General features: G+C 47.5%; 1 protein-coding gene across 2 annotated transcripts in view; it reads left to right on the forward strand.

The window, feature by feature from the left end:
* KCNH1 (potassium voltage-gated channel subfamily H member 1) overlaps positions 1 to 14,784 on the forward strand; it is a 407,890-nt gene that overhangs the window by 283,155 nt on the left and 109,951 nt on the right. For both annotated transcript variants that reach the window (XM_065936267.1, XM_065936268.1), the window contains exon 9: positions 5,150 to 5,402. In XM_065936267.1, coding sequence (XP_065792339.1) covers positions 5,150 to 5,402 — 253 coding nt within the window. The remainder of the gene's footprint in view (positions 1 to 5,149; positions 5,403 to 14,784) is intronic.

Raw genomic sequence — 14,784 nt, forward strand, 5'->3', positions numbered from 1 at the left:
CTTTAATCACCATTTCCTAAGTACTCAGGGAATTCTGATTCCTTCCTTTGTTAGAGTGAGGCAAACAGAATGATATTATTGTTGAAAAATACCTTATGACACCTTCAAAGCCAAATTCAGTGTCTTGGGAGTCTGCTGTTCACACTCCTGGTCTTTCTCCATTAGAAGGGTCCCTTGAGAGTTGAGTTTAAATGGAAGAGAGTTTAAATGGAAAAATTTAACTAAATTTAACTGATCTCAACCTCAAAGAGAGGATTTTGTTGAATATCAGCTGTAATAATAGTAATAACCATACCATATACCAGCTACCACATCTTAAAGTTGTATTAAGAGCAGGTGCTTAACTGCACTTCTGGTCCTGCATTCCTGCTTCACGACTACCCTGGAGAGGGAACTGTTCTTAGGTATTAGGACCCAGCAGCCCAGTTAACTTTGTTAATTGCCCCCGGTCACGGAGTTGAGAATGGCAAAATCTGGATTTGAACCCAGTTTTGTCTGACTTCAAAGCTTGTGCTTTTTCCTGCTACTGCTTTTCAAAAAATAACAACTGTAGAACAGACTGGAGGGAAGGATGAGTCCAGATGGAGGTGCCCTCCTCTCTCACATGGGCAGGCATTGGTTGGGAGGGACTTCATCTCTGGCTTTGCTCACCACTGGTCCCACTGCTCCTGTTTTTCTATTCTGCTGTCTCAACCTGGCCCCTGGAGGTTCTGTGGGTGCCTGGCAGCTGATGGAGCAGAAAGGAACTTGGATCGCTCACCCCTGGACCTCCTTTTCCCAGGGGCCAGGATGCCTTTGTAAATCTGGTTGTCTGGAAAGAAGCCCTCTCCTGCCCTCACTGCAAGGCTGGGCTGGGCTGCTGCCCCTGGGAGACAGCACTCATCAGCTCTGCTCCTCCCTTCCCCTGCCTGCTGTCTCCCTGGAGGGCTCTGGGATTTTCCCTAGGCCCTGATCCAAATGGAAGAGGAAGTATTGTGGCATCTAGGGCAGAGCCCAGCCCCGCCTGGGGTGGCTGCTCTTCCTTGGCAGGCAACTGCTGGGGAGAGAGCCAGTCCCAAGGCCCTGTCTCCCCACTGACGCCCCCATTCCAGACTGGGATGGTCAGTGATGACCGGGGCGTCTAGGGGAAGTGTGTGCAGTGGACAGGTGGGAACGCTGGGCAAGTCTGATGTTAACAGTAATCAGCTGACGACCTTGAATCTTAGACCATCGTGGGTCCCTCTGAGTTTCAGTTTCCTTGTCTGTGACACATGGAAACTAGATGACTTTTAAGGCTAAGGCCAACTTTAAGACCCTTTGGACTCTGACGTCCAGAACTTCAAAAGCCTCCCTCAGGCTGACCTGCTGCTCTGCTGTGATGGTGCCATCAGAAATGAGAGCCCTTGTGCATTGAGCCCAGTCACAGGCGGGCATCAAACCAAGTCTTTGACACAGCAGCGCGTGGAATCTTCCAAAGAATTCTAGACACAAGTTAGAACAAGAAGACTGGGGAAAGTAGAGCTTTAGCTTCACATGACTCAAACAAGTGGAAGCCAGGAGTCCAGATCTGCTTCATCCTAAAGCCTGTTCCCGCATTCGTGCTTTATCCATCCTGCCCCCACCACCCCTTTTTCCCCAGGGAGGAGGCTCCATGAACCTCCATGATGGCATCACCTCGGGGCTTCTGAGGCCTCATAGACCAGCAAGAATTTTCGCTGCTCAAACCAAGCAGAAGGGCAGGTAACCCAGGAAGACGGCAGGGTCTCAAGCTGATACCCTCCCTCAGAGAGGCGTTCAGGAGCCCGGGCCGGTGTAGACCCAGCGCAAGGACGATAGGGGTGCTGGTGGCTGCGAGGGTCCGTCGTTTCTCTGCTCCAGTCCCCTCTCCTCCTCACACGTGCTTTCCCGTGGCTCTGGGGACAGCGCCCACAAATAAAACAGTCTCCATGCCTCTGCCGGCAAAGCTCAGCCTGAGGGAAGGGAAGTGTTTCAAGGTGAACTCACCTGGAGATCAGATCTTAGTTTCAGACCTCTGGACGCAGCTTCGACATGACAAGCAAGTGTTCCCACTCCCTGGTGTTCTGCTTGGAGAGAGAGGATCCAAATTAAGTCTGTGTTTTCCCAGGAGTCTTGCTTTAATGAGTCTGAAGGAGGGGAATTACTGAGCGAGCACTCTGCCTAAGCACTGGCCATCTGATTTTCCCCTGCCTGGGTCAGTCCTCCAGCCCCGCTCCCAGAGAGCATGCTCACTTCCTTGGCATCCTGCCGCCGCAGAGCAGCACGGAGGGGACCTGCGTTTATTGAGTGGCCTGCTGGGCCCACGAGGTGTTGCAAGGTGTGGACATCAGATGCACTGGTAAATACAAGTTCATTTAATCCTCATAGTGAAAGTGAAAGTTGCTCAGTCATGTCCGATTCTTTGCAACCCCGTGGATTATACAGTCCATGGAATTCTCCAGCCCAGCATACTGGAGTGGGTAGTCTTTCCTTTCTTCAGGGAGTCTTCCCAACCCAGGGATCGAACCCAGGTCTACCACATTGCAGTTGGATTCTTTACCAACTGAGCTATGAAGGAAGCCCTTAATCCTCACAAGGCAATGTTGAAAGTGAAAGTGTTAGTCATTCAGTCGTATCCGACTCTTTGAGACCCCGTGGACTATAGCCCACCAGGCTCCTCTGTCCATGGAATTCTCCAGGTAAGATACTGGAATGGGTTGCCATTCTGTTTTCCAGGGGATCCTCCTGACCCAGGGATCAAACCCAGGTCTCCTGCATTGCAGACAGATTCTTTACCAACTGAGCCACCAGGGAAGCCCAATGTTAGCTGTGTGTGTGTGGTTGTTTTTGTTTTTTTTTCTTGTTTTTTAACAGCAGAAACAACACAGGGAGCCCAGCCGAGCTCTCTTGTGATGATCTAGAGGTGTGGGATCGGGGGAGGGGAAGGAGGGGGGAGGGAGGCTCAGTAGCGAGGGGAATGTCCACGCAATCCGGCTGATTTGCATTGTTGTACAGCAGAAACTGGCTTCCCAGGGGGCGCTGGTGGTAAAGAACGGGCCTGTCAATGCTGGAGACATAAGAGATATGGGTTCAATCCCTGGGTTGGGAAAATCCCCTGGAGGAGGGTATGGCAACCCACTCCAGTATTCTGGCCTGGAGAATCCCATGGATAGAGGAGCCTGGCAGGCTACAGTCCATGGGGTCACAAGGAGTCAGACACGACTGAAGGGACTTAGCACACACACATGCAGCAGAAACTAACTCAACATTGTAAAGCAATTTTCCTCCAGTTAAAAAATAAAAAAGAGGAATGAAAAGAAATTGAAGCATAGAGCAGTGAAGGTGCTTGGAGAGGAAGGAACTGAGATTCCACCTGGTGGGACCCCCCTTTCCAGTGCAGAGCTCAGGGCCATGCAGAGCGGGTGGATGCAGCAGAGCCGTCCCGGACAAGGTGAGATTTAGGTTGGGTCGGGACTTCCAGATATGGAGGTGAGCACCTGCAGCACAGACAGATGGTTTGTGCTGAGGTGGAGAAGCAAGGGTGGGGAGGTAACCAGCACCGCCAGGAAATGTCTTCACTGAGCACATTTGATTTTATGCCCCAAGTTTTGTTCACAGGCTAGGACGGGAGAAAGGGTTATTTTAGGAACACTCCTGCTCTCTCTGGAAAAGTCCACTTGGAGGTGTCCTCTTGTGTTACTTCATGCTTGCTACGTAAGGGGGCCATGAATGGTTTCTTGCAAAAATTTAGTCCAGAGAAATATTTCTCCCCGTAGGAAAGACTGAGAAATTTTTATTTCTTTGGGAGGTGAGACCCACGTGGCCTCTTACAGTTCCCAGTTTGCCTTGAGTTCCTTGAGAGCCAAAGTGCAAGCCCATTTGTTTTGGGCAGGTGTATCATATAGGAAGTGCCTTGTATCTAAACTGGGCTCTGGAGTGAGACTGCCTAGTCAGAGAGTCCAGCTCTGCCGTTTCCCGGTTGTGCAACTTCGGGCGAGTTATTGATCATCCCCATGCCTCGGTTTCCTCATCTGTAAAACGGTACCGTAATAGCCCTTACACCAGAGAGTTTATGTGAGCATTCAATTAGCTGGTGCACATAAGACTTGAAAACATAAAATCGCACCTCTCCTGACTTTCCCTCTGCTTTCCTTCTGCATCGTTCTCCTCAGCACTTACTGCTGAATTTTACTCATTTTGCCTTTTATTTGTCCCCTCCCGCTGGTAAGTCACACAAAGGCAGGGCATTCTGTTCTGCCTACATGCTCAGAACCTGGAATGATCCCTGGCATACTCTAAAGTATTCAGTAGCCAAGTATGAAATGAATGAATGACTCCAAAGTGCTTAGCAATGCCTGGCACGTAGGAAGTGCTCAGTAAATATCACTTCATATCTCTCTTCAAATCAATCCACCTTAAGTCCACCAGCAGACCATGTCAGCTGTATCTTCAAAATATGTTCGTGATTTGATTGCTTCTCCCTGGCTGCCCTGGAAACATCGCAGTCCCAGTCCCCTCCTCGCTAGCGGAGGCCTGCAGGAGTGGGCTAGCCCAGCTCCTGGGCTCCTCTCCCGCCATCCGACAGTCAGGGCCCGCTAACCCCACCCTGGAGCTGCAACGATCCTCTTAAAACATAGAGGATCCCCGTCCCTCCTCTGCTCAGTCTCCCAATGTGTCCCCATCCCACTCAGAATCAAAATCAAGGTCTTTTCATAAATGTGAGTCTCCACATCCTCTCAAGCTTGTCATCCTCCTGAACACCCCTCCCACCCCCAGCTTTCCCCTCGTCCACACGGGCTGTTGCTCAGGTCCTCTCTCAGCCTTCGTGACTGCTGGAACCTTCTTTCACAGGGCTGCCTCTGACACGTCATGCAGGTGTCAGATGTCACCGGATCTGTCACTCCTCAGGGAGGCCTGCCTGGATTTCCTTGTCGAGAGGGTCTCACATACTCCCAGTCCCTTGACTCTCGAGTCCCTGACCCGAGCATTTAGCACAGATTTGGGGGCCCCTGCCTGTCTCTCCCACCGGGACTGTGGCTGTCTTGTCCACTGCTGCCTTGAAGGGTGCGGTCTAGTCCAGTGGGTGTCGCTTCGGCCCCTGGGGAGCTGAGAGGGCAGCGGGCTGGCGGCCGCGGCAAGGATCCTGACGCCTCTTCTCCCTGTGCCCGCCCAGGTCCTGCAGATCTGCCCCAAGGACATGAGAGCGGACATCTGCGTGCACCTGAACCGCAAGGTCTTCAAGGAGCACCCGGCCTTCCGGCTGGCCAGCGACGGCTGCCTGCGGGCGCTGGCCATGGAGTTCCAGACGGTGCACTGCGCCCCCGGGGACCTCATCTACCACGCGGGGGAGAGCGTCGACAGCCTGTGCTTCGTGGTCTCCGGCTCCCTGGAGGTGATCCAGGATGACGAGGTGGTGGCCATTCTAGGTAGGTACCGCCTTTGCTGGGTGGAGGCCTCCTGGTGGTGCCTGGCTTGGCTTCGCTGCCGCCTTCAACCAGAGATGGCTTCACGGTGCTGGCCCAGTGGTCAGCATCCAGGCATCTATCCAACAGACATGTCTGAGTGCCTGTCTTGTGTCAGGCGATGTTTGAAGCACTCGGGATCCTTCAGTGACAAAAATGGATTTTTTTGTCCTCTAGGAGCTCTGCTGGGGGAGGTGAACAATAAGCAGACGTTTGAATATAGTGGCAGGGACACCTGCCCAGGATTCAAGTATTGGGGGGTGGCTTCCTGCAAGAAATGACACCTAAGTTGAAACCTAAAAATTGAGCACGAGTTAGCACAGAAAAGAGAAGGGACACAGGAGTATTCTAAGCAGAGGGGAAGGCATGTGTGAAATCACTGCAGAGAGAGAGAGCAAGCACAATTCATCTGTACAACTGTCAGCACTCAGGATGGCTTGGAACACACACAGCAAGGAGGGGCGTGGTGGGAGGTGAGGTCAGGAAGAGAGCTGAGCTCTAGGCAGACTGTGTCAGGCTCTGGAAGCCAGATTAAGGACTGGGATGTTATATTGAGGAGCTGTGAAGGACTTCAAGCGAGGAAGAGGCATGATCAGATCTGCACTTTAGAAAGATGACTGTAGTTGCCAAGTTAATTGAAGAGGGAAGGCGAGGGTAGAGAGATGAGACTGGAGACTTGTTATCTAGGGGCAAACTGGTGGTGGTCTGGACTGTTTCTTGGGCTGGGTAGATGCAGAGGAGCAAATGGGGCTGACATATTTAAGACACAGAATCAACAGCACCTGATGATGGATTGGCTGTGGGGAGAAGGACGTCAATGAATGAGGACTGCAGGATCTGTTGGGGAGCTGGTGTGCCATGCACTGTGATAGGGAGTGTGGGGGGTGGAGCAGGAACATGGGGGAACATGTGGGTATTTGGTACTTGAGCATCCATGGCCTTGGAAAGATTCATCCGGTTGCCGGTGGCAGCTGCAGAACACCTCTTTAGTGGGGGCATGTTTACCTCACCGAGGGGGCAAGCCATCATAATAATACCCATCATTTATGGTCATCTCTTCCGCACCAGGCATCTCACATACAGATTCTCAGTTCATCTTTACAGTAACCCTGTAAAGTGATTTTATTATCACCATTGTGTAGGTGAGACAGTGAAAACTCAGAGAGGTTAGGGAAGTTTCCTAGGGCCTCAGGGTTGATGAGGTCCATGGAGTCAGCATCCTGGAGTGCCTCAGACTCTAGAACCTCGGCTCCGATCCATTGAGCAATACTGCAGTCCTAATGATAACAATATGTAGTTTGCTGGCTCATTCAATTTACCAGACAATGCTACACATTGTGGACTTCTTTTTTTTGTTTGTTTGTTTTTAAATCTTTGGGTGTACTTTCTTAGGAAACTGAGACAGGGAGAGATTATTAAACTGAATTAGAATTGAGATTCAAACTAAGTATCCAGACATAGTACTTTTTTTAAAGCCTGAACTTTGTTTCTGCTTGGTTTGGGAGTATGTGATATGCAGGCTCTTTTCTCCCCTGGCTCTGAGCCAACTTGCCCTCTTGATTACATTCCACTCAGGGAGAATCCCAGGGACGGCGGAGCCTGGTGGGCTGCCGTCTATGGGGTCGCACAGAGTCGGACACCACTGAAGCGACGCAGCAGCAGCAGCAGGGTAACCCAAAGATGCTCGGTATTCCTTTAGCATACGCTGGGAGATGGTGGGAGGGAGACTGAGACAGAGATTCAGCAGCGGATGGAGGCTGAAACTTCGTTCAAGTAAGTTTTGGATTGCTAACACCCACTGGACTCCGCAGAGCTGCTCTGTCCCTTACCTTCCTCATCCACAGAGATGTCAGATTTGATTGTGCATAACGGACAGCACACACAAAGGGTTAAACCATTGCTTTAGTATCGCTGCAGGGAGGACATTTATCTCTACCTGTAATACTAATCAGTGTCCCCAGTAAAGAGGACTTTCCTTCGGTGATAACTCTGTGGACGTTTGCCTCACTGAGAAGGGTAACTAGTCACTAGTGGGCTCTCCCTTGAATTTGAATTTGAGTTGATCATTTGGTGTAGGGTGTCTCTCACCCATGTCCCTCCCTGATAACTTCCCATATGCCTTTCCAAGGAGTGTAGCCTCAGACCAGTACACTCCCCTTATATACTCATACTCAGGGCTTCCTTATCAACCCCCACCTGCACCCAGGGCTAAACCGCTGCACTATTAGGGGTTGGATTTGGCCACTAGGCATGGAGGTAGGAAGAGCTGCAAAGGGTGAGGGAGGCAAATGATTGCTTCCCATCTCCATCTCATTTCCCCTCAGCCAGGGCCTCTTGTGGGGAAGCAACCAGAGCTTGGGCTTCCCAGATGGCACAGGGGTAAAGAATCTACCTGCCAATGCAGGAGACATAAGAGATGTGGAGTCAATCCCGGGGCTGGGAAGATCCCCAGGAGTGGGAAATGGCAACCCGCCCCAGTATTCTTGCCTGAAGCATCCCATGGACAGAGGAGCCTGGTGGGCTACAGTCCATGAGGCTGCAAAAGGTCGGACACAGCTGAACATACACACACAACCAGATCTTGGTTCATTGTGGACTTCCTTGGTCAACTGACTGCTTCTCCAAGTCCAGCCCTCTGCCTTGGGCCCTCCTGGGCATCCTGCCAGCTCCAGCAGCAATGTGGATAGGACCTCTGAAATGGCTCAGCAGCTTCAGATTCAACATGGTTGTTGCCCTCAGGCTATCCAGATTGGAAAAAGCAGGTATCTTCAGGAGCTAGACTGAGTCCAAAGAGTAGGTCCTAGCTTGACCTCCTAAAGAATCTTTGACATTTCAAGAAGCTCTTATTCTATAAAAGGATGGCACAAGTCCTTTGCGTGAACTCAACCTCTGGGCCGAGAGATACGAGAACCCAAGCGGTTTTCTCCTTGCAAACTTCAGAGTTTTGTTGTTATTGTTGTTTTTCTCAAATTAGAATATCTTAAGCTCTATGGACGGAAATCAGTTTATTCTTGTGAAGAGGGTTTGGCATCCAGTAGATATTAGAACTAGAGCTCTATGGGTCTTTGATGCCTTTCACTTCAGTCCACCTGAAATTTACTGAGTCAGCTGTCATAGAGGTGGGGATGAAGCAGTGGAACAGATGTGAGTCCAGCCTTCAAGGAGCTCCTGCACGTGGTGGAGATGGACATTATTAAAAAGACACCAGTCATACTGCTTGGTAACTGTTACCATAGAGAGAATACAGGTGCTTCTTGGAGGTTATGGGACATGTAACTATTGAGAAAGTACTGTGTAACCAGTGTGCCAATGAAAGTAGCCAAGGAATCCTTAGTTATCATAAAGCAGTAGGCTTTCAGAAAAAACCCAGAACTCATCCATCTCATTCCTTTGGTCTCTGGCCTCTTGTTATCAGTTCTTTCATTTACACTCTGCTAATTTGCTTCCTCCTTCCAGTTCTGATATTCCACCCCCATTCTCTGTTTAATTTTAGCACAGACTCCAAGAACAAGGAAAAGGGTCAGGATTCAACTGAATGTGTTTAGTGTGTGTTAAAAATAAAATCCTCTCTAACAGAAGTTTTCTAGAAGAGTGTTTTTCAAGCTTTCTTGATTGCAACTCAATGTATATTGTATTGTGAACTGATATACCCATGTGCACATATACAATTACACATAAACCCAGGACTTAATCCTGCTATGTGAAATGCAACCTGGTATTTTCTACTAGATTCTATTCTCTTTCTTTTAGGAAGAAATTGATGGTCATGACCCACTCAATTGCTGTCTTGACCTGCTTTCAGCCTGCAGTTTAAAAACACGGTCCTACGGGCATAGACCGCATCTCTCTCAGATTGAAAACCATGCTGTTCCCCAAAGACGGAGAATATACTAGATGATCTCTTGTGTTCTCCTTTTGGAATTCTCTTAGAAATCACTTCATGGCTTCTCCAATTTAGTTTCTTGGCTCTTTGAAATAAATTCAAGTCTTTAGCCTGTGTGTTTTATTCATTAGATTTTTAAAGTAATCTTCTTTTAAGTTTTTCTTAGATACCAGAGTAAAAAGTACTCATGTCATTCCTGCCCAAGTGGCACTCTTAGCATCTGCAAGTAAGTTGCCATCTCAGTTCTGTGTTACTTGACCAGCATAAGTGAGTGATGTGCTTTCATCAGGGCTAAGCTTGAGTGTGATCCATCTCTGTTTCCATCTTATATGTGAAATATTTAAATGTTTCTGTTTCACTGGGATTTAGCATCTCTGTAGTAACTTTTATGGGGTTTGCATTTTAGTACTTAATTTATATTTTAGTCATGGGATCATCTCATGTCTTCCCTTTTCGCTGCGTTTTGGTTCCTCGTATTGGGCAAGACACACATCTGGTTGCGAGGCTACACTGAGTAGTGGAAAGAGCCCTGGACGTGGACCTGGAGATTTACCTGTAGCCCTGGTCCTTCACTCACTCCCTGCAGGAGCTGCCACCAACTGGCTGAGTCTCCAGGCCTCCTGTGGTCTGCTGAGTCCATCACTGCATCAGCTGCGTGTTTACCCCTCTATCACCTGTGAGCTGAGTCCTTTGGTTTTAGATGTCTGGCATGGCCCGGCACGTGGAAGGCACTGGGGGCTGTTTGCTGAACTGAACTGAATTGACAGGCAGGACTATGAAGGGCCCTGTGGTTCAGAATAAGGATCTGGACTTCATCTTGGAGTGATAAGGGGCCCATGGAGCGTTTTAAACATGGGAGAGGTGTGAAGATTTGGTTTCCACAAGTACAGAGACATGGAGGCCAGTCAGGAGGCTCAGGTGAGAAATCACGAGGACCTGAGTAAGGTGATGGAAAGGAGATGAGGAAGAAGTGCCAGAAAAAACAGGACGGGGGGGACCTCTAGGAGGTGGGAGGTGAGGAGAGAGAACAGTTTCCAGCAGCAACTGGACAAGCAGTAGAGTCAGAGGGGGCGAGGGAGGAAAGATGAGGCGCTCATTCTGTCGCGTCCAGTGTCTTTTTGGAATGGATCTAGATGTGGCTCTCAACTAGAGCAGGCATTTCTGACTTTGGATGGGCCAGAGTCTGCCTCAGGAAGGGAGCAGCCAGGGGGAGGCTGACGGGCGGGCCCTGGCACAAGTACTCTGGGTAAACCTTCTCCTTGCAGTTCTGTCATTATTGAACTAGGACTGACATGGACATTCTCCTTAAATGTATGCATAAAATTGTAATTGCTTGTTCACAGGTGAAATCTTTTTCTTTTTTCTTTTTCTTAATAAAATACTCCCTTCTCACAGTTCCCAATTTGGAAAGTATTTTCATCTTTGCTTAGAGGGTTAGTTTCTTTGGGTCCGTTAACCTGGATGGACATTAGTGTAACATGTATTTATTTAGCAGCTATCACGGCCTAACTTGGTGTTCGTCTCTTTGGGATGGGTCGGGGGGTGTAGAGAAAAGTCCTTATCGTGGATGAATGTTCTATCCCCTTTGGGAAGAAAAACGCATGATTAGTGACACAGTACTTCTTTCTCTAGACTTCCTCGTGTGAACAGGCAAATGTTTGTGGAAGAGATAGAAACTGACCTGGGCTTAGAAGGATCCTCAAGAGTCTCTAGGGTCATTAGAGGTAGGAACCCTGTGGGATATTCAGGGACCAGTGTGAGTAGACAGAGAAGACATCCCGTGTGGGGCAGTGGTTCTCTGCTTTAGTGAGCGGACGTCTCAGTTGGAAAGCTTGATCATAATGCAGATCCCCGGGCCCTCCCTGCAGGTTCTGATTCTGCAGCTCCAGGGTGGAGCCTTGGCATCTGTATTGTTAACAAGCACCCCCTCCCCGCCCCACTTCCGTGGAGTGGTGGACAGAGGACTGTACTTGAGAAACTGCTGCAGGCAGTCACTACTTGATATTCTTTCTTTGTGGAATGGACTGAAGAAATGAACATGGGGAAGACGGTAAGGCAGAGAAGCACCAGAGAGGGGATCTTACATTGCAGTAGCCGAAACCACCTGAAATTGCTGATTTTCAACTGTTTCTGACCTGCCAAAATGATGGTGTAAGCTTACTCATGATCTGTGTACAAGGAGGTGAAGGCTGAGCCTTGGGTGGTGGCTTTGTGAAGGTGGAGCCTGGATTTGGACATGTGAGGTAGGGTATCACAGATGGAGAGAACCGTGTGAGAGGCCGGGGAATGGAGAGTGTAGGGTGATCTGTAAGCGGGAGGCCAGCCCTTGCCCTGGTCCTGAGAGGCAGCAGAGGGATGTGGGCTGGAGAGGCAGGTGTGGGCTAGCCTGCTGGTGGTTCTGAATGTGAGGCTGAGGGACTAGGCAGTGGGAAACCGCCAAGGGTGGTGGGTAAAGTGCAATACCACTGAAGCTGTGATTTGTGAAGATTAATGAATTTGACATAGAGACAAGGAGGTTATTCAGTGACTTACGGCTTATAGTATGGATGAAAGGTGTTAAGGTGTGGGCAGGAAAAACTGAGACAGGATTTGGACTGCCGAATAAAACATGGACATCCAGTTAAATTTGAATTTCATATAACCAAAGAATAATTTTTAGCTTAAATATTTCCTAAATATTGAATGGGCCATATATATATATATTTGCTAAAAAATGTATCCATTTATCTGAAATTCAGATTTAACTGGGTATCCTGTATTTGCTGAATTTGGCATGCGAGGGGCAGGTGGCTGAGACCTTCTGGAAGGAGAGTCTGAAGGACTGTAAATGATAGGATGTGGGGAGGTGAGAGAGGTGACTGATGTCCAGGCGGGTGGGGAGATGCAAGCACCAGCAGCAGAAGTAGGCAATCATGAGGAAGCGGTGATGAGAGGGAAAGTGATGAGCTTGGTTTTGACTTGTTGCATTTAAAGGGCAGTTGGGTATCCAAGTGGAGTGTTGCACAGCTGTTCAGAAACGCACGTCTGGAACTGGGAAAAGAATCCAGGGCTCAATACAGATTTAGGATTCAGAGGAAGGAATAGGAAGTCAAGGGGGAAATAGGTGAAGAGGAAATATATGGTTGCTTATCTGAATGACCAAGTATTTCAAAGCATTTTAAAAGAAATGAGACTGTAGTCATTCAAAATGCTCACAAGGAATTTTAAATGATATTAGAAGCTCCTATGATAAGTAAAGTAATAAAATACACTTTTTAAATGTAATGTGACCTCAGCTATTTGGGAAGAAACATTCATAGATAAAAGTCCACCAACAGCTTCATCAGCATGTTATAGTTGATGACTTTGGTTTTGAGGTGTCAGGGGATTTCATTTTCTTTTTTATATTTGTCTTTCAAGCCTTTTTTAAAAGAATGTATGCTACTTTCAAAATCAGGAAAATTTTTAAAAAAATTTTAAGTAGATCTTGAGAAAGCTTTGCTCCAAGTTTCACATATCCTTTCGGTTCTTACGATGCAATCTGAAAAAACATCTTATTTTTCAAAAGAAATCTTGACAGCATTTCTTTTGTTATCTCCTGATCCAATCAGGAAAAAAATAGCATTAATCTTAGTAGGTCCTCCTAACCCCTCCTTCAAACAGTTCTTGGAAAAGAGAATGACTAGACAATGAAGGTAGACAGGCTTATCTAACAAAAGTTGAAAAAGCAGCAATAACTTTGTGTAAATCCTAGTTATGTTAGAGACAGAGAAGCTAAATCCTTTAGAGACATTTCCCAAGATCCTTCTGAGGGGTTGAGGGGAGACCCCCCCACTTCCTGCACCATCGTCTCTGTAATGTTCCTCCACGTTCCCCCGGGAACTTGCTAAGTGGCTGCGTGACCACTGCTGCTGTGAACCATGTAATAATACCTCTTGCTCGTGCTCAGCACAAAGGGAGGAAGCTTTGTTTAAGTGTCTCTCTAAACACTTCAGCCAACATTAATATTCATATAGCTGTTCCATCAGCCGAATCAATTATATTAAATCCGCACTCCTAGCCAGGAGCCATAGCGTGAACAGAACTTCAGAAATGCAGAACCATTTGTATCCGGTAATGCATGCATTGAGTGAGGATGGGGAGGATGACCAGGTTCCTGCTCCTAATGCTGTTTTTGCTTAAGCAGTTTAAAAGATTGGTCTGTAGTCCCTGAGGTCCCAGTGAAGACACTGATAGTTAGGAGAGTTGACAGAGCTTTCTAAAGGAAATTCTCACAACTGTAGAGCCCAGACAGAGAGGACTGGTTTAAAAAAATATGGTATTTTAAGAAATCTCCACAGTTTTCCATAGTGGCTGTACTAGTTTGCATTCCCACCAACAGTGTAAGAGGGTTCCCTTTTCTCCACACCCTCTCCAGCATTTATTGCTTGTAGACTTTTGGATAGCAGCCATCCTGACTGGCGTGTAATGGTACCTCATTGTGGTTTTGATTTGCATTTCTCTGATAATGAGTGATGTGGAGCATCTTTTCATGTGTTTGTTAGCCATCTGTATGTCTTCTTTGGAGAAATGTCTGTTTAGTGGTACATACACACCATGGAATATTACTCAGCCGTTAAAAAGAATTCATTTGAATCAGTTCTAATGAGATGGATGAAACTGGAGCCCATTATACAGAGTGAAGTAAGCCAGAAAGATAAAGAACATTACAGCATACTAACACATATATATGGAATTTAGAAAGATGGTAATGATAACCCTATATGCAAAACAGAAAAAGAGACACAGAAGTACAGAACAGACTTTTGAACTCTGTGGGAGAAGGTGAGGGTGGGATGTTTCGAAAGAACAGCATGTATATTATCTATGGTGAAACAGATCACGAGCCCAGGTGAGAAGCATGAGATGAGTGCTTAGGCCTGGTGCACTGGGAGGACCCAGAGGAGTCGGGTGGAGAGGGAGGTGGGAGGGGGGATCGAGATGGGGAATACGTGTAACTCTATGGCTGATTCGTGTCAATGTATGACAAAACCCACTGAAATGTTGTGAAGTAATTGGCCTCCAACTAATAAAATAAAATTAAAAATATATATATATGGTAAATCAAGGGCAGTTATTATGATGATGATATGAGAAGTTTATTGGAATGAAAATGTTTCAAATATAATGGTAACTGGGCGAGGGAGGGGCAGAAAAACAGAATATTTAAGTATATATGCAGTAACCTTAGCTTACATAAAAATGCATATGAGTGGAAGAAAGATGGAACATGTACCAAATGTCGACTGAAGCTTTCTGCATGCTTGTCTATTGGCCAAAAGCATAGTGAAAGTGAAGTCGCTCAGTCGTGTCTGACTCTTTGCGACCCCATGGACTGGCTAAAAGCACAGAGCCCATATTTTCTTTTTTTCAATATATTTCAGTTATTTTCTACAAGGCATACATATTGTATAAACAAAAGGAGGAAAATCAAGTCAATTTTGA

Source organism: Muntiacus reevesi, chromosome 5 (genome assembly GCF_963930625.1).
Source record: "Muntiacus reevesi chromosome 5, mMunRee1.1, whole genome shotgun sequence".
In the NCBI taxonomy this organism is placed as follows: domain Eukaryota; kingdom Metazoa; phylum Chordata; class Mammalia; order Artiodactyla; family Cervidae; genus Muntiacus; species Muntiacus reevesi.